This window comes from Ornithorhynchus anatinus, chromosome 16 (genome assembly GCF_004115215.2).
Source record: "Ornithorhynchus anatinus isolate Pmale09 chromosome 16, mOrnAna1.pri.v4, whole genome shotgun sequence".
NCBI classification, from domain to species: domain Eukaryota; kingdom Metazoa; phylum Chordata; class Mammalia; order Monotremata; family Ornithorhynchidae; genus Ornithorhynchus; species Ornithorhynchus anatinus.
In genome coordinates this window covers 28,384,233-28,409,505 of record NC_041743.1, presented here as the reverse complement: position 1 = coordinate 28,409,505, position 25,273 = coordinate 28,384,233, and the positions used below count along the sequence as shown (strand labels likewise).

Genomic DNA, 25,273 nt, shown 5'->3' with positions numbered 1-25,273 from the left:
CAACCCTTTGCATCTATTGTCCTCTCATTCATTCATTCATTCAATTCAATCGTATTGAGTGCTTACTGTGTGCGGAGCAATAAAAACCATTATTTTTTATATTCTGTCTCTGTACTTCCCCCCAGTGCTTTGCACAGAGTAGGGACTTAAGACAATTACTACTACTACTACTACTGTTAAAAAGGTAGTTTCTAGTATTAAAGTAAAAGCATAAACAGCTATTATCTATGATTATACAATGCTAACAAAAAAAATCTCTGTTCAAAACTCAAATCTGAACTCTGCACTAAAAGTCTGGAGCAACACTGTAGAGGGTCTTATTGGGACTTGGGGCTGCAAATACTTTGTTCAGCTCACTGCAAACCTAGGCCAACCCTGTTTGTAGGCCAAATAGTAAATAAGACAGAAACCCAGAAAAATGACCCAGAAGTCAAAATTAATCATATAAATTTGTAATGCTAATTTAGACAGTTTCACAAGCATACATAATCAAATATAAATTGATAAGTTATTTATTTAATAGTACACTATATACATAATATATAGTTATTACTTCTGAAAAATTTTATTTGTACAGAAACGTATCTACAAATAAACAGTTAAATCAAAGAGGCACTCTCTGTACATACACATAGATATACATATTTTTGAAGACAGAACAGGTTTCACTACCGTCAGCAAACAATGGATAAATTCAGAACTTAAAAAAAAATTCCATTCCGGAAAAAAACTGCAATTTTATTCTGCAGCTTTAAAGCCTTCACGTTTGAAAATTTTCATTAATATTCAGTCACAAATCCTTCTTGTTTTTAGTGCCACCAACTGGCAAATATTCTTTATGTCAAAAGTAAGGCTTTCAGGCTACCAAAGCCAACAATCACTAACTCAGTTAAACATAATGAATGACAACATGAACTTTAAAATAAGTTGTTTTTTTTTTACCATGGTGATAGAATATTTGTAGAATTGAAAGTAATTATGTTTCACTGTCAAATTTGGGCCTAAATCTTCATGTAAAAATTTGTATAAAACATTTATTGCAGTGCAAAAAAAATATCCTAAGCATTTCAACAGTATTCGGTGCACTCCAGTAATAAATCAATAGGATTAGGAGGCAATACACAATGATTCCTATTTTTTTAAAAAAAGGAGAACAGTTATGGACTGAACTCTTGCAAATTCCTCCTAATTTACTGAAACATCACCCTCATTCCAAGCAGTTTTCCTACATAAAATGAAGTTGCTATTTACTAACCACACAAGTAGGATGGCCACAGATGGTCCTCACAAATATGGGGTAAGGAGACATGTGACATCACATGCATTACATCAGGCACATATAACGTGATGAAAGGGACATACATGCCATTTTGCAAAAATATGCCAAATTTGCAAAATTGTCAAGCAATTCTCCAGGGGAATCCCTGAACCCCTAATTTGTTCCAGAGTTTTTGCACTTCCCTATCAAGTTCATATGAACTCCAGGTCTGAACTCTGTTCGAGAAAAGCTTGGTGCTGAAAATTTAAAAAAAAAAATGGGTAGACCAGCTGAAAATGGACAATGGGTAACTCTACCCTCGTGTCATATGAGAAACCAGAATAATTCTCAAAATGGATTATACAGATGGTCTGAGTGGGTAATCCAATGCCACATGTGGATTGAATCTCCTGGGCCTCTAACAACCGTGTGTGATGAGGTGCTGCTCTATCTTTAGAAGCCAAGAAGTAAATGCTTTCTTCTATTTCTCCCAAGTTCTTTTGGGCCATCCTCTCTCAACCTTCTTCTACCGTAACATGTGGCTTGCTAATATTTACCCATAAACGATTTGGATAGGAGTGTTTCTGAACCTATAGGCATAAGTTGTATACATAAATGAGCATATGATCCTTCACAGTTTAGAGAAAAATGAATGCTCAGCTATAACTGCAAAATGTATATAACACACATTATGTACCTGAGTAAACTGGTAAAAAATTGGCAAAACTGCACATGAGGTGAGCTGCCTGCCCAAATGACATTTTTCCTATTTTCTCATTAATATCTGATACTTATTTTCATTGCAGCAGCTCAGTGAGAACAGCCTGCCTTCTAGTGTGGTAAATGTAATCTTGGACAATTTCAGAATTTCATTTTGGGTGGCTTGTGCATTTACAAACACCACCCAAAATAAAATTCCCACACTGTCCACATTGAAATTGAAGGTGACACTGAAATAAAGTATTGGATTCTTATGAGAAAATACTTAAAATGCCATGCTAGGGTTAATAACTCACCTCATGCTCAAATCTACCTGTTTTACTTCTCAAAAAGAGGCGAAGGTAACATGTTGAATCAATTTGGGGAGAAACTTCAATACTATTATCAACTTTCAATAACAATTGGTTTAAACATGATACAAATGTAAGTGCTATGCAGATACGAGGCAAGCGAAAAGGCTCATTTTGCTATCCTACGTCATTTTGTACATATGAAGGAATGGACAGCGAAAATTAAAGCACAGGATTTCTAATGACTTTTAAAGTTAATCTGGCCCCACCCAACTTGAGTTCAAGAGGATATATTTAAAATATAAATACTAGTATGATCCATTTGCATTTCAACATGAAATTCCCATTATCAATACCAGGGACTGTGGCTACAAAGGATTTTTTTGGCTAAAGGACATTAAGAAAAAATGATGATATTTAAGATCAAAAATAAAGTGAAAAAAGTATGACTGCCCATATCCTCCACATATTTTTCTTTACTTTTAAATTTGTAAATCTGAACAAAATCCAATATGGTGTAATCAACAGAATCTTCTTTATCAACTTTTATTTTTAAGTAAACTTAGCTAATATGGCTCACTCTATTTTCTTCATTACTGGATATATGATGATAAAAACTTTAAGAGCAACCATTGCAAAGGTCTGGCCCCTCCGCTTTGGATGGAGAGGAGGTGGGGTGACAAACGGTAGGGTAAAGTTTGCCTTCCGGCCAGCTGCTAATCCTTCTGCCCCCACATTTACCTACAGGCTTGGTAGTCAGGTTGTCGTAACACCTTTACCAATGGGCAATTTGTGAGGGCTGTCACTGCTGGTGACTAAGTGGGAGTCACTCCAGTAAGGTACAGATCTAGTAGAAATAAGTATATCTTCTAAACAGAGCAAAAAAGGAACACTCAATAGAAACCACTCATTTTGATATTTCCTTACTAAGGACATCTCTTCTCTCAATATCACAAATTGCTACTAGAATTTAGCAAACATTAAACTGGCATGTACCCAATTAGCCCTACATTTTAGAGTTTAACCAGTTCAAAAGCATGTACATCTCTTTCAGAAGGAATGCTTTAACACTCAAATGCATGCCTGTGCAACAACAGTAGCCCAGTAACAATGATATGTATGTAATGAAATTTGAAGACGTACATCTAGTTTTGCCAGTACGCACATCTTCATTATGCTCTATTAAGTTGTTAGGAAATCAGAGTATGATTTTCCAACATCGAGAACCTATTTGGATACAGGACCCTATGGTGTCAGAACAGACATGAAGGTAGTGTCGGACACTCCGAGGGCTAGGGGGCACTTTTCCTTAACACAGGTTTTTGAGAGGATATAGCCCCTGCATCTTAGAAGAACTGGGTGTACTAATCCCCCTAATTCACAGAAATAAAATTTCAGTTATTTAGGAGCTGTAAAAGGTAAAGCAAAAACATATGGAAGAGTCTTATTATCATATCTTATAAATGCACATTATACATAGAGGGAAAAAAAAGATGTTTAGGAAATGGCTATGAAACATCTTCTGTTAAATATGTAATCTGTTTAAGTTTTAAAGTCACAGAGTGTCACATGTGATATTCACCCCACCCTCTGCCCCATAGCACTTATGTACACAGCCATAATTTACTTTCTTAAATTTCACCTCCCCTTCTAGACTGTAAGTTCATTGTGGGCAGGGAACATGTCTACCTACTCTGTTATGCTGTACTTTCCCACATGCTTAATACAGTGCTCTGCACATGGTAAGCACCCCCCAAATACCATTGATTAATTATACAGCTCAATTATTACTGAAAACTAGCAACATAAAAAAAATTAAGGTCAAATAAATGTTGCAAAAATGTACCAAAAGCTTTCTTTTAGGCCCTGTTTTTCTGAAAATTTAGTATTCTTAAATGATCCTCTTCATGCTTTATTAGTAAAATTAAGGACTCTCAGAATGAGGTAGTTGGGGGAGAGACAGGTAAACAAAGACAGAGACATGGACAGCAACTCAACAGTCCATTGGGTGTTCCTCCACTCTGCTGACTAGGTTCTATTTTAAAATTTAGAAAACTGGACAATGAATCTCACTATGCTTTAAATAGTTTTCAAAATAAATACGTTTCTTGGAAGTCAGATTTAGATAAACAAATATAAAGACAACTGGTGATCTCTTAAAAAGAATGCCTTGGATCTGGAAAACTGTTAAATTGTAAAGAAAGTTCTAGCTGACTACAATTCTGGCATTAAAATATGAATTACTGTCTTCAAACTGTTTTATGGCTGCCTGGGTTTCTATTCCTTTCAGCAACTGCTTAATATTAAAATCAACTGATAAAATTCAAGGCAGGCACACATCCCAATCACAGAGGGTCATCTCTTACTTTAGACACTTCAAGGAAGTCTAACTTTTCTTTCTGTTCCGCTAACAATGTTAACTACTGAACCTTGTGGAAAATTCAAAATGGCATATTAATGACTTTAAAGGCTGCCTTTTCATGCATATCCATTCTTAAAATGCTGAATTACCATATACATATTAGAGATGTTATTTGGGAGAAAGAAGGGGAAAACTCTCATTTGAAAGCCTTGTAGTGATGCTTAGCAGTAGGTAAGACCACCTGCAAATTAAAGGGTTGTTTTTTTTTTTTTTTTAAGATTCATCACTAGACTGTTGAATTGCACATTACAAAATTTAAAATGGATGCTTCCACTATTTACAGTACACACTGCAAAGCATTCAAATAGCTTTTTTTAAATGACGTGTAAGAGCAAAGTTCAACAACTTGCATCAAACAAGCAAATCAAACTCCCTGCATGACACCCTAAGTGCAGAGGAATTTCCAAACACCACCACCAGACTGCAGGGACCTGTTCCTTCTGCAATGCTGCTCTGTTTACTGTGCAAAAGCTTTTCGTTATGTCTGCTTCATTCTCTGTTCTAATTCATGCTGGTGTTTAATAAGACGCTCTATTTCTGTTCCTAGTGTTTGTAGATTTTCCTTTTTTAAAAAGAGAGAGAAAAAAAGAAGACATTAGCTTTTGCAAATACAAGACTTGGTTCAAAATATTTTCCACAAAATACAATAAACTATTCTTCAAATGTCATGCTTGCTCTTGGCTAAAGCATCCAAGAGGAAAACTGCACTCCCACATTCCCCACCCCGGGCAATTTCAGCTACAATAAATGTGCTACATTTCATTTAAACTGTTCATTCCTTCTGGAGACAGAGAACAAGTTTCAATTAAATGTTTATTCACCGAAGTATTAATACCTTCAAAGTGATATTCTTTAGTAAGGTGTCTTCTAATACAGCCTGTAGTTTTCGGTTAATCTCCAAAGAGAGTTCCAAAGTTAATCCACTGTCTGCTGGGTGTGAGGTATACAAAGACGCCATGATACCTCCACGCTTGCTCAAGTGGACTTTATTAAAATCAGAGGCTTCTGACGACAGCGTGCCTGCTTCTTCCCTTAAAACGTAACTCTGAATTATTCTGTAAATTAAAAAAATTGGGTGTCACTGGTGCTTGCGACTTTCAGTTGACTACAATATATGCATAAAAACTACCAAAATTAAAAAAACTAGATGACTAACAAAACTACAGGAAGAGTATTATTTATTTTCAGATGACTCCTGATGTTAAATTGCAGTTGGTCTATTTCACATTTAAGAATTAATTACTTAGAACTCTTAAATCCTTGTTATTAATTTATTCAGAATAGTATGTGATTAGAATAACCTTTCTGTTATAAAGTTCTACTGTTCTTCAATAAAAATGCCATAAAATCTGACCATAGTTCAAAGTTCATTTGGTCAGTTCTTGCATTTCAAACAAATGGGCTGTAGTTTAATTTTTAAAGTTGCAATGACCTGCAAACATAGAGAATGCTCATTGTTGTTCAGCTTCAATATGCCAGGTAAAAAAAAAATCATTAAAATCATTAAAATAATGTAAATACTTTTTTCTTCTCAAGTACTTAGCACAGTGCTCTGCACGCAGTAAGTGCTCAATAAATGCCATTTATTGATTGATTCTCGACTGCTTTTATGCAAATAAAGTGCTTTTGTCTTAAAACAAGGCTGTGTTTAAGTGTTCGGGTAGGTTTATTCTTAAGGTCAAGAGTACTTTCCTGATTTTTCTACCATCTCACAGAAGTACATATCTGCCGATATGTAGCAAGAAACAAGTCCATGTAGCAAGAAGGACAAGCTGAAATTATGGTTCTTTTAATTCTTTGAAGGCACAAAGGAAAATAAGCATATACCTCAATGAAAACATAAGTAATCTCTGAGTTCAGAGTTATAGATGTTAATTTACCAGAATTCATCTGTAAAAAGTACATTTCACTCAGTGTAAAAACAAGCTCATTAATATTCTATTAAGAAGCTCAAACATGAGTAATCCATACTTTGTTTTTTTCCTAATTTCCTCCACCAGTTGCTTTATATGATCCTCCATGAATTCTATCTTCTCATTTTTTCGGGCATGAGCTTTTTGCAGTCTCACTATTCTCTCGATTAACATGGCCTTATCCACTTCGGGAAAGTTGTCCACCACTGCTGAAGAGCCACTATTTTCTGGGGATCGATCTTCTATACTGCTCCGAGCGTTCAGGGATCCTTTAAAAAAAATTGGGATTGAACTGGATAAGGTTAGTCATCCCTCACCTCTACATTTTTTAACTGTTTCGCTGACTTCTGTTTGCACTTATTCACCTACACTGGTTAGCTCAAATCATTACTATGTGGGAGTGGCATGAGTTTAATTTAATGATTCCTTTTTTCATCAACACTCTTGAAAGCCCAAAAGGATCGAGAAACATCTGAGAAACATCAAAAGTGAGAAACCTAACAATAATTCATAGAAAAACATAACCTCCCAAATTTAATAACCAAAAGTTAAACCGCTTCTAATCAAACAGCAACAACATACATATACTCCAACTGAATTAAAGATTCACTGTACAAAGCATTAGTGATTTAAATGATCTAAACAATCAGCTCTCTCTCCTGTTATCCGCCCTCCTCTTCCACTACAACCCAGCCCACACACTTCACTCCTCTGAAACCAGCCTACCTCACTATGCCTCACTATCGGCTCTTTCAGTCAGCCCCTCGTTCACTCTCCCATCTGCCCAAAAACAGCCACTCGCTTCACATGACAGACCACTACTATCCCCATCTTCGAAGGCCTACTAAAATTGCATCCTCTCCATGAAGCCTTCCTGACTAACCTCTCTCAATTCCCCATCTCATTTCCTCACTATCTGTGTCACCTATGTCCTTGAGACTATACCCTCTAAGAACATAGGCACTCACCCCTCCCCATCCTCACATTTATGCACAAAACATTATACATGGTTTCTTCCTCCACCTATAATTTATTTTCATGTCTGTCTCCCCTGCCTGAGTGAGCTCCTTGATTATTGTAATCAATCATATTTAATAAGCCCTTACTGTGTGCAGAGCACTGAACTAAGCATGTGGGAGAGAACAATATGATAAATTAAGGAGATATCCCAAGAGTTTAATATAGTTCTCTGCACGCAGAAAACATTCAGCACAGGAAAAGACAGAATACGACCTGCATCGTTTAATAATATACCCCACAAGTATGACTGAAACCTACATATAAGTAAATCCCTTTCAGTCTTCTCCACACCTAGACTGAGACTACATGAGCATCAACAGATGGATCTTGGAGCATGCTCAGCCCAAGTCTGTGTGAGATTTTTCAAGGTAAATTAAAATAGCCCCGAAGAAGATGTTACACTGGGGTGGAGGACAACTTCATTTAAAAATGTATGATGCAGATATCAGTATATTAATTGCTTGTAATTCAGAGGGACTGTTGTCCAATGAGGACTTCACCGAGCTTCAGTGCATCACTGCAAAATGTCAAAACAGGTAAAGAACTAGTTATGGCACCTGTAATTCCATATAAGCGTTGGGGGCTAAAAAGTCACGTATCAATTTTCAGGAAAGTAAATTATAAATGATTGAAAACAATGACCCTCATAGAACAAGGAATTCAAAGGTGCCACTCAACAGAATTAGGTTGCTACTAGGTACTTTATGAAGTAAAGGGCAAATTCTTCACTAACTCTGAAAAAGCATTATCACCTTCGGCATGACACACTTCTACTTTTGCAATGTTATACTACCACCCTCCAGTTTTTAATGCTTTGAATTAATTTAAGACTAAACAAAAGCTCCATGGCATTTATCATTCTAATATGTAGCATATAAAGAAATTCCACATTACTTTTCCAGAGGTTCTGGAATAGGCTCCAATTTATAAAGTATAAATCTATGAGATAAAAGTACCCTTTGATTCAACCACATTTCAAGGACCATATATTATGGGGTACATTGGGTCAACTGGGAAAATGTAGGAATTTTCTACACTATTATTAACAATTAAAATTTTTAATTAATTGACCGTTTAAATCATTTGAAGAACATAACTAAATTCATTCATTTTCAAATGATACAATTACAGCTCAAAATTTCATTGTTAAGAATCAACTTTCTGAATTTCTTAACAGGATGCCAGCTATTTGTTGTTTTACCTGATGAGCTAGAACGACTTCCCATGCTACTGACTTCTTTATCGTAGCTGCCATTCTCAATTTGATCTAATTTCCTGCGTGCTACAAGACCAAAGGGAAAATATTGTGAAAAATACAATCTTAACTGTTTCCCCATCAATTCAGAGTTAAGTGATAATTGTCAAAACCACTTCTGCAACAATCCCACTGTATATCCACATAAAATGAGAAGCAGCGTGGCTCACTGGAAAGAGCACGGGCTTTGGAGTCAGAGGTCATGGGTTCGAACCCCAGCTCTGCCACTTGCCAGCTGTGTGACTTTGGGCAAGTCACTTAACTTCTCGGTGCCTCAGTTCCCTCATCTGTAAAATGGGGATTAAGACTGTGAGCCCCACGTGGGACAACCTGATTCCCCTGTGTCTACCCCAGCGCTTAGAACAGTGCTCGGCACAAAGTAAGCGCTTAACAAATACCAACATTATTATTATTATTATAAAATTCTTAAACAATTGAATATGTGACAAATATGATTTTAATAATACCACTCAGGTGTGATGAATGGAAATGCCAAGTTCAAATGTATGAAATTGGATGCATTTTCATTCAACTAACAATTCTGACTGTTAAAAGAACTTTTATTTCCAAATTACTGAAGAGATCTACAATAAGTAGGCTCTGGCAGGCATTTGTATAGTTTTATTTCCCACTATTTCCTCATTCCTAATTGATATATGCAACCTTTTAAACAACAAATTGACTTAATAGTTGGAACTGGGAAACAAATTAACTCATGAACAAAGTGTGCTTTGATATGCTCTGAAACACAGAGTAATGCCCATTTTACATGAGGTACTAGAGCAATCTCAGGAAAAAAGGTCTCATGAATAGAACAATTCATACAAAATGAGATATAGAATACTTTTAACCTTGCTGCAGTTGTTTGGTGAGATCCTTGAAATTTGAAGCATGCTTACGCCGCTGAGTAACTAATTCATCTTTAAGTTCCTCTACTTGGGTATTTAGTGCTGTTACTTCTTTCTGTCGAGAAGTAAGTTCAGCCTGAAGGGTCTGAACTTCTTGTTTTCGAAGTTCTTTCTCTTTTAGCAGCCTACTTTCCTAAATATTCAGGAAGGAAAACAAAAACCAACTGTAAAGTTTGCTTATTAATTCCAACTTTTAATACTGTTCTAAAACATTTAGATTGCTAGTTGCTTGAGTGTAAGGGCCATGTTTTCTACTTTCCATAACATTAGTATAGAATTCACTTAAGCAGTTCTCTCTGGCGCATCCACAAAGTGCACATCACTATACCTGGTCCATGGGGAACATAAAGATGCAAATCGTGTTTCCTATGTTTGCATATAGAGGAAGCTGTCACGTTTCTGAAAGTTCTCAACTCTAAATCCCAGCCAAGATAATGCCCTGAGTCACTTTTTGATTGCCTAGACATCTTTTAGCCTCTGCTGGGTTCTAAAAATCCATCATATTTGAATGCTTACTGTGTACAGAGCACTGAAATAAGTGCTTGGGGGAGTTCAATACAATTGGTATACAATCCCTGCCTTAAAACAGTCTACTTCTTTCCTTCCGGGGATGGGCAGGATTTGAGGATCTCTACTTAGTGAACCCCAATTCCCAGCAAGCCTTTCAGTGCCATTAGCCCTTGTCTCAAATCCAGGTGTCTCCCCAAAGGCAAGGAGAACATTCAGGGACTGGACTGCCATTCCCTTGCTGGGGCTTGCTATAGGAAGCTCACAAAGAAAGGACTTTCTCCCCATCCCGTGACTTTGCCGGTTCACTGGTCTCACTCAGACACCAAGATTAGAAGCCTCAGTAATTTTTAACAGAATATTTGAAAGAACTCTTAGCACATGAACTAGGTAACAAAGAGAATCCTAGTCCATACTGCCTTTCCCTAGATCTAATACTTCTTATAGGCATCTCGGGACTCACGGTTCTCTGTTCCTATCACCACCTCTCTCAGGTAGCCCCAGATTCCAGTCTCCAAGCCATCAGGATGCCTGGTAGATCTGCAATGTTTCTCCCCTTTAGGGGCAGGAACCTCACACTTCTGGAATCCTCACTTCTGTATCCTGAACCTTAAAGGTATCCTAACCCTCCAGGATCATCTCTGGTCCTTCCATGTGCTCTATGCCCTTCCAGGGTCACCTCTCCAAGCCTCCCCTGCATCCCACCCTTCCAGGATCAGGGCTCAAATCTCTCTCTGAAAAATGCAATGAGCAAAAGTATGTCTTCACCCAAATGCATATAGTAAGTGCTTAAATAACATAAAAAAATTAAGGGATGCCAAATAATTGTACATATTTATGTGTGTATATATCAAGCCCTGTTCTAAGCATTGGGGTAGATACAAGTTAATCAGGTCAGACATAGTCCTTGACCCAATCCCAAGTGGGGCTACACTCTACAGGTAGGTGGGAAAACAGGTACTGAATCCCCATTCTGCAGTTGAGGAAAGAGATGCGAAGTCATTTGTCCAAGGTTACACAGCAGGAAAGACACAAAGTCCAAATTAGAATCTGGGTCTCCTGGCTCCTAGGCCTGTGATTTATATACTAGGTCACATTGCTTCCCCAAGCCTTCCCTCTGAGTGGCTTGGTTGCACGGTAATATCAATTAAGGCATTAGAACTGCTCATCTGAGCTTCTCCCAGGGAGAAGCATTTAGGAGTTCACCATATAGACTCCTCTTCCCCCTACTGAGGCTGGAAGCTAGTTGGAGTGACTGCCAAAGATGCTCAGTTACAAATCATTTTTAGAAAAGAAATCTTATTTTCACAACTAAATCACTGAAAAGACCATTTTACAAACGTGAGGAGACAAATTATTTGATTACAATGAGATAACTGGTTAAGCATGAGAAAAGCCAGTTTCCTTACAAAATCAAAAGAACAGTGGCTTATACCTAAAAATGATTTGGTCATTAAATGACTTATAAGTGGCTCGGAAATAGACAAGTATATCTGCATTTGAAATTGGCAAGCTGCACCAGGAGAGAATACCTCAAAATGAATGTCAATGCTGGCACCTCGGTCATTTGCTTTACAAATAACTTCTTCAGCCCATTATACTTACCAAATCAGAATTAGTCTGCTTCAGGTGTTCACACTGACTTTGCAACTCACTTTCACTGCAGCTAAGTTTATCACACTGTGACTGTAAGGAATTGCATTCGGATTGAAGCTGTGCATTTATACTAGTGAGTTTTTCAGTAAATAGTAGGAGTTCAGATTCTCTTTTCCGACTCCCTTCAATATCTTTTTGTAGGTCAGTAATCAAAGAATTCAGACTTTCCACTTCCTCTTTCAAATTCTCAATTTCTTGTTCATCTCTACAATGAATACAAGATGTGAGAAAAGTAACCAGAATTACAGTTATCAATTTATTCCCAATTCCTGCTGAAAAACTCAAGCATTATGAAGGAAAAAACAATCTTTTTTTAACAATCCTTGACAAATAAGGAAAATTAGCATTAAAAAAGTTAAGGCAGGCATATTGCTCATTCCAGGAGAGCCAGTGGTGAAGAGACAGGAGAGGCAGAATTAGAGAAGGCAGACACACACCCAATATAACCATCACCCACACGCTAACCACAGTTCTCCCCAATGTCACCTTTCTCCTCTCCTCCTTCCCCCTCCCCCCCCCCATTCTCATTCCCTTATTCTCCGGAGTCATTCCCCTATCCTGCCATCTGCCAACCACAGAATACCACACAATGGGACATATCAAAGACAAGCCTGAGGTAGGGCCAACACTTAGAAATCTTAACTTAGCAAATACTAAAACCACATTCAAAACTTCCCAAACCGCATCTAGGAACGGATCAAAGAATGACATGAATTTTAAAATAACTTTTGTTCAAAGGCACCTTATGAAAAATAGATAAGTATGAAGGAAAACAAAATTAAAGATACAAAAATGTTTTAAAATGCTCAATTAATGGCAACACAGACAAGAATCCTATTAAAATACTTTCAAATTTTAGATTAAATTTATGATACTACTTGATCTTTTTTAGGGCAGTGTTTCTTAAACTGGGGTTTGGAATCCTCTGTGGGGGCTACATGGGATTGGTGAGAGGGACATGCAAATAGAGATGAAAGTTCCAAGCTGTTTCTTGTTAGAAACCTAGCATGCTAGCAGAACTAAATCTATTTAATATATCAGTGCTGCTCTCCTTTCTATTTAGCATTTGCTTGCTCTTCTGTTGCCTTCTCATGCCCCCCCCATAGAGATTTTGCCCTTGTGAGCAAAACAAAGAAAGGTATTACTATTGCTTAAGTTGCTGAAAGACTGTAAGGAGCATGTGGCATCACAGAAGTCCTTAGGGGACTTATGGATAAAAAGAATATTAAGACAACAAAGTTGATATAGTAAGCTCATCCTCTAGATTGTAAGCTCTTGACTTCCAACTCTGTTGTACTGTACTTTCCCAAGTGCTTAGGAAAATGCTCTACACACAGTAAGTGGTCAATAAATATTATTGATAAAAATAATGTGAGGCCCACTTAGGGCAGGGATGGGAGAGTCTGATTATCTTGTATCTACCCTTGCTCTTAGTGCTCAGCACAGAATAAGCACTCAACAAATGCCAGAATTATTATCATTCTTGATTTTTACCCAAAGTGATTCATCTAAGGACACTACTTGTTATGTGTTCTTAAAAAATACCTTTAAAATAGATTGAGAAATCCTGTTGATTAGCATAGTTTCTTCCTGGGTCTCAATTCTAGTTCTTCTCGCTGACCCTTTCACATGACTTTCCTCCTGTCTTGTGCCTTTCCCTCACTTCAAATTACCAACCCACAGCACTCCTCGTCTGTAGAGTCCTCCTGAAATCCCACCCCTTTTCAAGAAGTTTTCCTTGATTATTTTTTCATCTCCCCACGTAATATCCTCCCAATTACCTCAACATTTCAATTCCCTCGCAGTAACACACACACACAAAACCACTTTTAGCACTTTTGTACATCATTCATTCAATCGTATTTATTGAGCACTTACTGTGTGCAGAGCACCGTACTAAGCGCTTGGAAAGTACAATTCAACAACAAATAGAAACAAATCACCAACAACGCACTCACTCTATTTAATCACTTATTCATTTGTCTTTCCAGTTCTTCTTCCTATCTGCACATAGCTTTATGTGTGCCTCCCATTAGAATGCAAGCTCCTTAAGGGCACAGGTCACGTTCTTTCATCTCTCTTGTGCTCTCCCAATCAATCAGTAGTATTTATTGGGCACCTGAGTGCAGAGTACTGTACTAAGTGTTTGGGAGTGCAGAAACAAGCTCGTTCCCTCTGCTCATGGGACTTACAATCAAATGGAGGTGAAGGATGAGCAGAAAAACTGCTTATAAAGTTTGATTAAAAAGATATTAACAGAAAATAGCTCTATTATATCAGGGTGACAAACAAGAGTAAATAATACATGAAAATCAAAAAAAGAATATGTGCATAAGTGCTGAAGATGGGAATAAAACACATACGTGCCAAGAGTGATTGTAAGGTTGATGAGACAAAGTTGTTGTGGATTAATTATTCAGGGAAGGCTTCATGAAGGAGCTGGGATTTTTGGAGGGCTTTGAAGAGAGTTCGGGGGAGTGGCGGTGGCTGAGGTGTGGTAGACTTGGAGGTGAGGAAGAACCTCCAGGTTGAGGGAATAGCATAAGCAAGGGGACGCAAACAGGAGATTCAATAGTGAAGAACTGTTAAAAGGGTGGGCAGGGATCAAGAAGTGTGAGCTGGGAAAACAGAACCAATATATAAAATAGGCAAGCTGGTGGAGTGGAGAACCTGGAAGCCAACTGTGAAGAGTTTTGCCTGTTGCAGGGAGTGGTGGAAAGCCACTGGTGGATTTAGAGGAGTGGAGAGATTTGTGCTGAGCACCACTTCAATCAAATGATCCACACCGCAGCATACAGTAGAGGTTGGAGGCAGGGAGAATGAGACAGAAGTTTAACTGACATGACATGACCTAAGGCTAAAGGGGTTATTATTTTGTGTGGAGAGAGGAAGGGGCAGATCCGCGCTTAGTACAGTGCTCCGCACACGTAGATGGCTCAAATATGATTGAATATTTGAGGTTTTTAAATACCTTTGAAGCTGTTCCTGTAACTGCTCTATAACTTTCACTCTATCCAGTAAATTGTGAATTTCATTTTTTTGTCGATTAATAATTTCCTTGTACTTTGATAATTCATCTTCTGTTCTTAATCGTTCATCCTCTAGACACTTTACCTAACAAATGAACATTGCAGATTAGTTAAACTGTAAATAATATTCCTTTGTACTCTGGTAAAAAATATCCAGGTTATTGGCTACAAAATAATTCTATTCTACAAACAATATATAAGTTCACTGTAATCTTGGAAAACTCATTTTTTGAATATACAGTGTATTTCACATTAAAGCGTGAATTATAAATAGATAGGTTCAAAACAAAGAGTTGGTTTGGTAAATATTTTGAGAGTTAAATGGTCCTTTCTGTGACTAGATCTGGCCTATTCAGGAGAATTTTAGGCCTCTTTTGCCTCACTCATCTTTTGCCTTTACAATTCTTTCCAAGATTTTGGCTCCTCTAAATTAGTAGGATTCAAAGACCAAATTATCATTAGCTTTATTGTCTCCAAAATGATCTATATATTATCTTGTAATCTTTTTACAAGTGTGGAAAAACACTTTTGTGCAAGCTTGAAAACAAGTTCAATGAATTTGATCCTCTATAAGGGAGTTGATTTTGCTACAAGAAAATCACTAGCTTGGCATCAAGCTTTTTATGCTGTCCCAATATATTTAAGATATTGTAGGTCCAAAAATTAAATGTGTCTTTATATTTCCTTTGGTCTCTTGCTATCATACTTAACATACCTTGGTTCTTAGTGTGTGCAGCTCATCCATACCCTCTTTAAATGTTCTCTTCAAGTCTTCCAACTCCTTTATTTTGGCATGATGCATCTTTAAAAATTCAAAACATCTCAATGTACCATGTTCCATAATGACACTGGACTTACTTCTCTTTATTTAGTCAAAGATGTTTGGGACTATGAGTCAAAAGACCAAATTTACCAAGGTGGCTGCTTTAGTTTAATGTATTACATTCTAAATGAGAAAATTGAGGAAGAATAAAATTATTCACCTCCAATTGATCAGATTTTTCTTGCATCTGCTTTTCTAGTTCTCCCTTTGTGACTCGAAGCTTTGCATCTAATTCATTTGATTTAATTTCCTCTGACTCCTAGTGAGATGAAATGAAAAGCACATAAGTAAATATGGTTTAATTAGTCCTCCCACTAGGAAAATAACGTTTCACTATTTGAGAAGCAGCATGGCCTAGTGGGAGTTAGAAGGACCTGGCTCTGCCACTTGCCTGCTGTGTGACCTTGGGCAAGTCGCAACTTCTCAGTGTCTCAGCTCCCTCATGTAGGACATCGACAGTGTTCCACCTGATTAGCTTGTATTGACCCCAGCACTTAGTACAGTGCCTGGCACATAGTATGAGCTTCATAAGTACCACTAGAAAACAGTTTACTTTTGAAATTATGTACTTCATAAAATCCTTACACACAGCTTTCATTGAAGTGACAAAAGGAATATGACAAATATTTTCTAAGCCTACCTGAAATATTTAAAAAATATAAATGCTAGCTATTCACATTTCCTCCTATTTGGGCACATATTTTCTCTGTATATTTTCTTAGAATGATTTTGAGCATCAGGTAACCTCCCACCCCACCCCTACCCCACAAAAACCCTGTGAAAATCTTAGGTACTTAATAAATTTTCATTGATTGATCCTACTAGAAACTATCCGGCCAATTTATGAGCTCATTTGCTCTTCAAAATACAAGATAAGCATTTTCTTTTTGCTTTGTGAAATGAATCACGCTTACTTGGTACGTTTTTATCATATCTTGGCAGTTTTTCCGTATCTGATCTGCTTCTTCCTTTGACTGGGTCAATTTTATTGTTATATCTTTTAGTTTATCTTTGGTTTCCTACAACAGAAAAATCAGTACACTGAGTGGAAATTTTAAAACATTTTAGGTGTACAGGGAGTAATAAGTCTGAAATTGTAATGGAATAAAAGATTAAAGGATTTAAAAGGATTATTAGTAGCTTTCATGATTCAGGTGTAACCCAAGATGCAGTGGGCTCTGTATCCTGACAATGCAGCTGCACTGTGGTGTTTGCTTTTCCTTAAGTGTACATGTAATTACTTTCTACCCTAGAATCAGTCCCAATACCATGGTTGGGCCATACAGGAAAGTAAAAGTTAACTGTAAATCCTTCTCTAAACTGCTAATCTCTTTCCCCAACTCTAGACTGTGAACTTGTTGTGGGCAGGCAATGTGTCTACCAACTCACTAGTAGTGTATTCTCCCAAGTGCTTAGTACAGTGATTGATTCTGATTTTAGGAATGTTTTCCTGTCCTCAGCCCCTCCCGCCTCCTGAAATCAATGCCTTCCTCTTAGGATCATCTAAATGAGTAATTGCTTCAGGTCGCAGGGGGGCTCAAGCGGTTAAAAATGTAAAGGATCCAGCCCTTTGATAGTGGCACCTCCTTTAACAGGAGCTGGGAGGGGGATGCAATGACCCTGAAACAGGGTGGGATGGGTTAGGGTCCCTCCCAGGAAAGTGCTTTAAGGGATGGACTTGACTTCCATATTACATCATTAATATTCATCAAACAGAATGCTGTGAGTGTATGCAGCATAAGAAAATGATGTCATTTAGAATAGGAAGGGAAGGGAAAATTTTTCCCTGCCCCAGGATAACCAAATGTCTGACTCCAGACCAAGCTCCTCTCGTCTCCCTTGTCTTCCATGCTGAAGCTTTTATTTTTTTTCCTTTTAATTCAGGTTCATTTCCCCTCGACTCTGGGGGCACCATGGGAGGGGAAAGAAGGTGGAGGAGGGTAGGGTCTATGCCAGCAAATGGTGTATGATGTGTTCCTAGTTTGCAAGTATTGTGTGGTGGGAATAATGTGGAGTACGTAATTATTACTATTCTTCCTAAATCTATACTAATAATAGAACAAGCACAATACAAATCAATTTAAATATATATTATAAAAAAGACTGAGTGAGAAGCTTCTAGAGCTCACGCTCTTCTATTTTAACAAATCGAGAGAAGCGGTTTGGTCTAGTGGAAAGAGCACGGGCCTGGGAGTCAGAGGACCTGGGTTCTAAATCCAGGTTTCACCACTTGTCCGTGTGAACTCGGGCAAGTCACTGCACTTTTCTTTGACTCAGATATTTCATCTGCACAATGGAGATTAAGACCGAGAGCCCCATGTGGGACACGGACTGTTTCCAACATGATTTGCCATTACTATCCTAGTGCTTAGTACAGTGCCTGGCATATAGTAAGAACTTAACAAATATCATTAAAATCCAAAGACTTATGTGTTACTTTTATGTGCATTCATATTTTAGACAAAACACTTTCATAAGATTTAATAATTTAAAATAAAGTATGGGATACCTTTTATTATTTTGAAGTAGAAATATATACCGTGAGGTACTATTTCCAAAAAGAACTCAAACAAAACCTTAGCGTTACATTACTTTCTGCTTTCAGGGATGTAGAATTTCTTCTCAAGATCAAGAAACTGGCTTACTTCACTTATCGAAATTAAAGTGACTACATCATCATCAGTTATGCCTTTGTTGTGGAAGTATTTATCTTACAGTCTTAGAATTATTTTAATTTTATTGTACTCACCTTGTGTGAATCCATTTCTGTTTTTAATTTATTTTGGGCCCATTTTACTTTGATGACATGGGAATTGATATCTTCCTTCACTTTCTCCATTTCTCGGCTCAACCTAGTAGCCTCACCTTCCTAAAATGCAAAATAACTAATTACACAAAACAAAATCAGACACCTACTTTCTCCTACTATTTTTCTGAATATTTCAAGCTACTGCCAGGATCATTTTTAAACTTCTATTCGAGACTAAAATTAGGAAAATTACTTTTTAAGAAAAATCAGCGATGGGAGACAAGAAAGATGGTCTAGAACTCCAGGTGAACAGCAGTTTAATCTGAGAGAGGCAGTGGCAACTGATTCTGCCAAAAAACTGGCACCCATCCCATTCATTACCCTTCGTGTCCACTGTCAGCACATTAGGTTCAAATGTTTCAATCTGCACATTAATCTGTCTTTTAAAAATTCCAGAAAAGAAGGTTCAACAAGCTCCTTTGGTAGTGGTAGCAATTTAGTTTTTCCATTATCTTTCATTTCAAAGTTTATTCCAATATTGTGCTTTAAAAAATTAGGGTTTCCTCCTGTTGCAATTTAAACTTGTTGCCTCATTTCATGTGTGAAAAATGGAGATTGGCTTGTTAAAATCCTTTCTTAGACTGAAAGCTTTCTGTTTCCCAGAATAAATAATTCAAATTCTTACACTTCTCTCATGAGGCTTTATTTGCCAGCTTTTTATTAATTTTTGTTGGTCTACTCTAGATCTTTTTAAAGTTGCGGTATCCAAAAGCCAATATGATACACAGTTCTACCATAAGTCTGTGCTTTCACAACATGATTTAGTTAGTACGCTGTCAGAGAATGAAGTTGTATGACAGTGTGAGCATGTTCATTCAGTCGTATTTACTGAGCACTTACTGTGCGCAGAGCACTGTAAATGCCTGGAGAGAGTGCTGTAGTGTCAGAAAGAACAACTTGTGCACATGCACACTGCTTTGGAAGCAATAGTACTGGAGTGCGAACTGTTCTTGACAAGGAGTTTTGAAAGAATATAACCTTCATATTATAGAAAGTCTTGTCTGGACAGTACTTTGAATCTTGACCAAAATACAACACAGTACACCTTAAACAAGACCAATTTTACACTCATACCACAGGAGGGCAGCAAAATAAATAAATCAAATGAACATTAAAGATGCATTCAGTAGACAGACAAGTAAAAAGCCTTTAACTATATTTGCTGACTGTATACTTTACTCCATTTTTTCTCTAGTAGGCAGGAATAATGATGACATATGGAGAATATGGCAGGCAATGCATTAGTTTTGCCCAAATTATTCAATTAGTGTTCACACTGTCACACTGAAAAATAGAAATTATCTCTAAGTGGGAGCCTCAGAAAAAAAATTAGAGAGAGGAGGCAAAAGAAAAGTGTTTTTCTGCATGGACAAACTTCAACCTCAAAGCATATTTCTAAAAGAGAAAAATAGTATAAATCACATTACCACATCCATCTTAATTATTACATCATTCTTCTGGGGTTTTTTTCAAATATTCAAATAAGGGAGGAGGGGAGGCAGAGCTACTTGAGGGAGCTGAGAGCCACTCTGTGCTTCTGCTTTCTACACCAACCTATGTTTCTATTTTTTAATATTCCCAGCTTTTAAAGCTTTCCACAAATGGAAAGTGATATGAATCTGTATTTCTTACGAGGCCAAACTGGAAAGTGGACAGATTTTTTTTTGATTGGGAATTAAAGCTCTTTTCCCCCAAAGACTTTTAACAAGTAAAATTATTCCCTAAAATTGCAAAATCACCACCTCACCCCTAGATGTACAGCTGGGAGAACTGCCTCTACAAAATTCTACAGTTTCATCTATACCAATATATAAACACATTCTCAAATAAAACCATTTTAAATTATGCTTCAGTTTAAGCGCAGAAAGGGGTAAATTTTAATACAAACTGCACCTTTATTTCATACAATTGATTCAGTCTTCCTTTCTCTTGAGAGAGTTGTTTGATTCTGTTAGCTTGTTTCTCAATTTCTTTATTTGCATCTCTGAGTTTTCTTTCAAAAATTTCCTTCTCCTTTCTAAGATCCAATGATTCCTTCTCGCCTCTCACATACTTCATTACCATAGTTTCTTTTTCTTGGCGTGCTTCTTCACATTTCTTGTTGACCTTAATTTTAAATTATTTTCAGTTAGTACTGGTTTTACCACATTACAGTTGGTTTATAAATATAATCAAACTAAGCATGGAAATGAAATGCTTGATTCAAATGCATATTTGATTATTAAATTTGTATATTAATGTTTTAACAGAATTTATCCAAACAAATGCTTCTTTCCAATATTGTGCAAATTTTTTCACTCACTATCCAAAGGCATAATCTGAAGAAATTTAGAGGAAAATGAAATAGAAATTCACAGTTTTAAGATGAATTCATTCAAATTCTAATATTCTCTCTTTGCCATTTCTAATAGCTGTAGTTAATATTTCCTCAACCAAAAGATATGAACCAAACAGAGGGAGGGACCTCACCACAGGCATAAAGACAAGTACCAATTTTCACACCTAGACCCTCACCAACTACTTCCAACTCTCACCTCCGTGGGGGGTGGGACAGAGAAACATGTAAAAGGGAAGCATCAATTCTAAGACTGCACTAAGCACTGGGGTAGATATAAACTAATCAGGTGGACACGGTCCATGTTTCACTTGGGGCTCAGTCTTAATCCCCATTTTTACAGCTAAAGTAGCTGAGGCACAGAGGAATTTGGTGACTTGCATCAGACAAGTGGAGCAGCTGAGATTACAACCCAGATTCTTCTGACTTCCAGGGCAGTGTTCTATCCACTACACCAGGCTGCTTGTCCCTGAGGCTTCCATCCCAGGAATTTTATTGCAGTTCTATTTATTTAGTAATCAGTCAGTCAATCAATTTTACTAAGCCCTTACTGTGTGCAGAGCACAGTACTAAGCATTTGGGAGAGGGCGATATAATAATAAACATATTCGCTGCCCACAGTGAGCTTACAGTCTAGTAGAAAAGGAAGAGTGTGACCTAGTTGAAAGAGCACAGACCTAGAAGTCAGAGGACCAGGATTCTAATCTTGGTTCCACCATTAGTCTGCTGTGTGACCTTGCGCAAGTCACTTAACTTCTCGGTCCCTCAGTTTCTTCATCTGTAAAAAGTGCTTCTATACCTGTTCTCCCTTCTCCTCACACAAGGAGTCCGATGAAGGACAGGGACTGTGTCTAATTTTATCTTGTATCAACCTCAGCAATTAGTACTGGGCTTGATGTATAGTGACCACTTAAATGCAATCATTATTATTAATTGTGCTGACCTAATTGCTATCTGCAGCACCGGGGGCAATTTTTGGTTTTCTCTTTCACCATCCTCTCGAAACTTCTCCAAAAACCCACTCATTTTTTGATCTGTCAGCCTCCCAACTTGCAACTATGTTGTATGGTCCGAGGCTGTGCTTTATTGCCTCTTCAAAACACTTCCCCTGTCTTGAGTACTTCTGTTCACCCTCTTAAGCAGCTGCTTTGGATATCCTATTTTTAATCCATTCTCCTCACATATTCCAAAGGATTACTGAGAGGGAACATAGCTTCAATGCCAGCAGACCGACTTTTTTTTGCAAGACTTCTATGCTTATAATCCTGTCTTGCCACTTGATAGTGTGAGAACAGTGGTCAGTGTGCAATTTAAGTATCAGTATTGATTCTACCAAGTGGTTGTTGTGCAAGTTCAGCATGCCTAATACTTCCAAGATTGCCGTGTTTTCAAGGCCAATGCTTTAAGAACTACAGTTCAATATGATGTATTTAAAAATCACTTCATGCATGCATGAAAACTGTGTAAGACACAGGCAACCACAATATAAGCCTTTGAAACAGCAATGAGGATGGTTACTGCTCCTGGGAGTGATTTATTTTCATTCCCTCCTAATGGGCATTATAGAGTTAGATACAAGTTGGGCCAACAACAGGTTTTCACTGTATGCTTTGGTCAGAATGCCATTAGGAAATTAGGAACCATTCTTCTAAGAACACGAATCTGTTTGGATTCAGCACAGCATGATGTAGGAAGAAACAGCTGTGTGTGTCTCTGGATATATTTAAGTTTCTCTAATGCACATTTTCCTTAGTGTGGGGTTTTGAGAGAATGTAACCTTGGGCTGTAGAAGAATGGGGGTGCATACTTGTTTTTGTGATACAAGACATTCCTTACTACATGTCTTCCTTGAAAATTTACCTCATTCCACCTTTTAGTAAATCATTTCACCCAATCCTACCTGGATGCATTGAAAGGGTTAAATTTACCTTCAAAAGAAAAGCTGAACATCTCCTACAATCACAATTTTAATAGCAAAAACACTCTGACTTCCCACTGCAATTAAAAGAAAATCTGAAGAAAACATGAATTTCTGTATAGAAAAATAAAAACTTACCTCACTGTAAGCAACAAACACCTACAAAGGACAGTGTTACCACTTGCATTTTGTATAACAGTATAACATGGTTCAAATATGACCAAGGGCATTCCCTGTAACAGAGTATTAATGGCAAAGCGTATTCATCACCTGAAAGCTAAAATGGAGGATTGCTACCACAAAGAGAAGGTGATGAGTACTTAATATCGATAGTTAGTTTTAGGCTTAGGGCACAAAATTACTTTTCAAGGAAAAAAAAAGTGCTAGTGGCTGTTTCATGCAAAATTGGACAAAGCAAGAAAATGAAACAGTAGCTTTACTTTTCTGTCTAAAGGAGTTACTTAGAATACACACAGAATTAAAAAATTGTGTAAATACACAAATGTGAAGATAAAGTAAAGCCAATTATCTCCGTAGCTAAAATGGCACAACATAAGCTAGTTAAACATCTTAATTAACTAGGAATTCATTATATACTGTTCTCAGCTCAGAAAGAATTTCTGGATCCCAATCAAAAATCCACTTAAATTTGTTTCTCAGAAACTGATTATAATGTCCTTGGAAAATGCTTATAACACCTTAATGTGTAAAACCATTTAATCAGAGTACAACTCATTACTATCACAATAACAACCACAGTCATAATACCTGTTCCATACGGAATGCCATTTCTTTATGCAATTGTTGAATGGCGTTTTTGGCAGCAGCATCTTGAGTTGCAAGTTTATCTTTGGAAGCTATCACTTCTTTATTGAGTTCCTCTATTCTTGCTTCTAACTGTAAAGAAAATATTACCAAAGAACTTTGAGTAAACTGCTGAAACAGCCTACCAAACTAGTTAAGTTCCTGGTCTCAGAACTGATTAAATGAATGGATTTATTCATCATCATCCTTAGTGGTATTTATTTAGTGATTACTGTGTGCAGAGCACCATACTAAGCACAGAATTGGTAGAATTATTCCCGGTCCACAACAAGTTTACAGTCTACAGGGGAGACAGAATTAATATAAACTATTTATAATCTACAGACATATAGATAAACGCTGTGGGATTAAGGGTGGGGCAAACACCAAATACCCAAATGTCACAGATTCAAATGCAAAGGCCTATTTGTTTTTGTTTTTTTCTTTTTTAAAAAAATTTATCAATTCACAAATACCCACATACTCACTCTTAAGCCAGGATACTAGGAAAAGATATTAGTCTTTGTTTATGCCAGTACTGCACATGTATAAGAGTTGGAAACACAATGATAAGTGGACTTTTTATGTCCTTAACACTTGCTTTCTATATTATTTCAAAATATTTTCATAGCTGCTAAAATGAGAAAGGTTTTATGTTACCATCAAGAAGCATGTGGCCTAGTAGAAAGAGCAATGGGCCTGGGAGTCGGAGGACCTAGGTTCTAATCCTGGCTCAGCAGCTTGCCTTCTCTATGACCCTGGGCAAGTCACCTAACATTTATGTGCCTCAGTACCCTCATCTGTAAAATGGGGATTCAATGAAGCAGCGTGGCTCAGTGGAAAGAGCACGGGCTTTGGAGTCAGGGCTCATGAGTTCGAATCCCAGCTCTGCCACTTGGCTGTGTGACTGTGGGCAAGTCACTTAACTTCTCCGTGCCTCAGTTCCCTCATCTGTAAAATGGGGATTAAGACTGTGAGCCCCACGTGGGACAACCTGATTCCTCTATGTCTACCCCAGCGCTTAGAACAGTGCTCGGCACATAGTAAGCGCTTAACAAATACCAACATTATTATTATTATTACCTGTTCTCCATCCTACATAAGACTGTGAGCTCCATGGAACAGGGACAATGTCTGACCTAACTAACTTGTATCTACTCCAGTGCTTAGCACTTAGAGACAGTAATGATTATTACAAAATGCGTCTAAATTACTTGCATGAACATATGAAAATGATTTTATGCACCTCAAGTTATTTTATAATATAAATGTTTTAAAAGACCAGAGGTGGTTTTTAATCACCAAGTTCTTCTCAAAGTGGTATGTGGAAAAGAATAAGACACACTGGTTCCAGAACGGCAGCTGCTAGTTATGGTGTGAAATTAACCATTTTCCAGGACTCTAGGAGTCCAAATTACTACTACTATTTCTACTCCCAGATCCAATACCCACCAGTGCGCCACCTTTTTTTTTAAATGGCATTTGTTAAGCACTTACTGCGTGCCAGAGACTGTACTAAGTGTTGAGGTAGATAATCATATTGGACAGAGTTCCTACCCCACATAGGCCTCAGAGTCTTAATCCGCATTTTGCAGAAGAGGTAACA

General features: G+C 37.4%; 1 protein-coding gene across 1 annotated transcript in view; it reads right to left on the bottom strand.

The window, feature by feature from the left end:
* Positions 1-436: 436 nt before the first annotated feature.
* The window catches only part of CCDC186 (coiled-coil domain containing 186), a 40,235-nt gene continuing 15,398 nt past the window's right edge, over positions 437-25,273 (bottom strand). The window contains exons 4-16 of the mRNA XM_001513549.5: positions 23,632-23,760; positions 20,504-20,716; positions 18,551-18,670; positions 16,716-16,820; positions 15,962-16,060; positions 15,694-15,780; positions 14,921-15,063; positions 11,899-12,154; positions 9,730-9,919; positions 8,825-8,905; positions 6,662-6,872; positions 5,526-5,745; positions 437-5,252 (exon numbers count right to left, since the gene is read on the bottom strand). Of these exons, the coding sequence (XP_001513599.1) occupies positions 5,169-5,252; positions 5,526-5,745; positions 6,662-6,872; positions 8,825-8,905; positions 9,730-9,919; positions 11,899-12,154; positions 14,921-15,063; positions 15,694-15,780; positions 15,962-16,060; positions 16,716-16,820; positions 18,551-18,670; positions 20,504-20,716; positions 23,632-23,760 (1,938 nt within the window). The 3' untranslated portion in view covers positions 437-5,168. The remainder of the gene's footprint in view (positions 5,253-5,525; positions 5,746-6,661; positions 6,873-8,824; positions 8,906-9,729; positions 9,920-11,898; positions 12,155-14,920; positions 15,064-15,693; positions 15,781-15,961; positions 16,061-16,715; positions 16,821-18,550; positions 18,671-20,503; positions 20,717-23,631; positions 23,761-25,273) is intronic.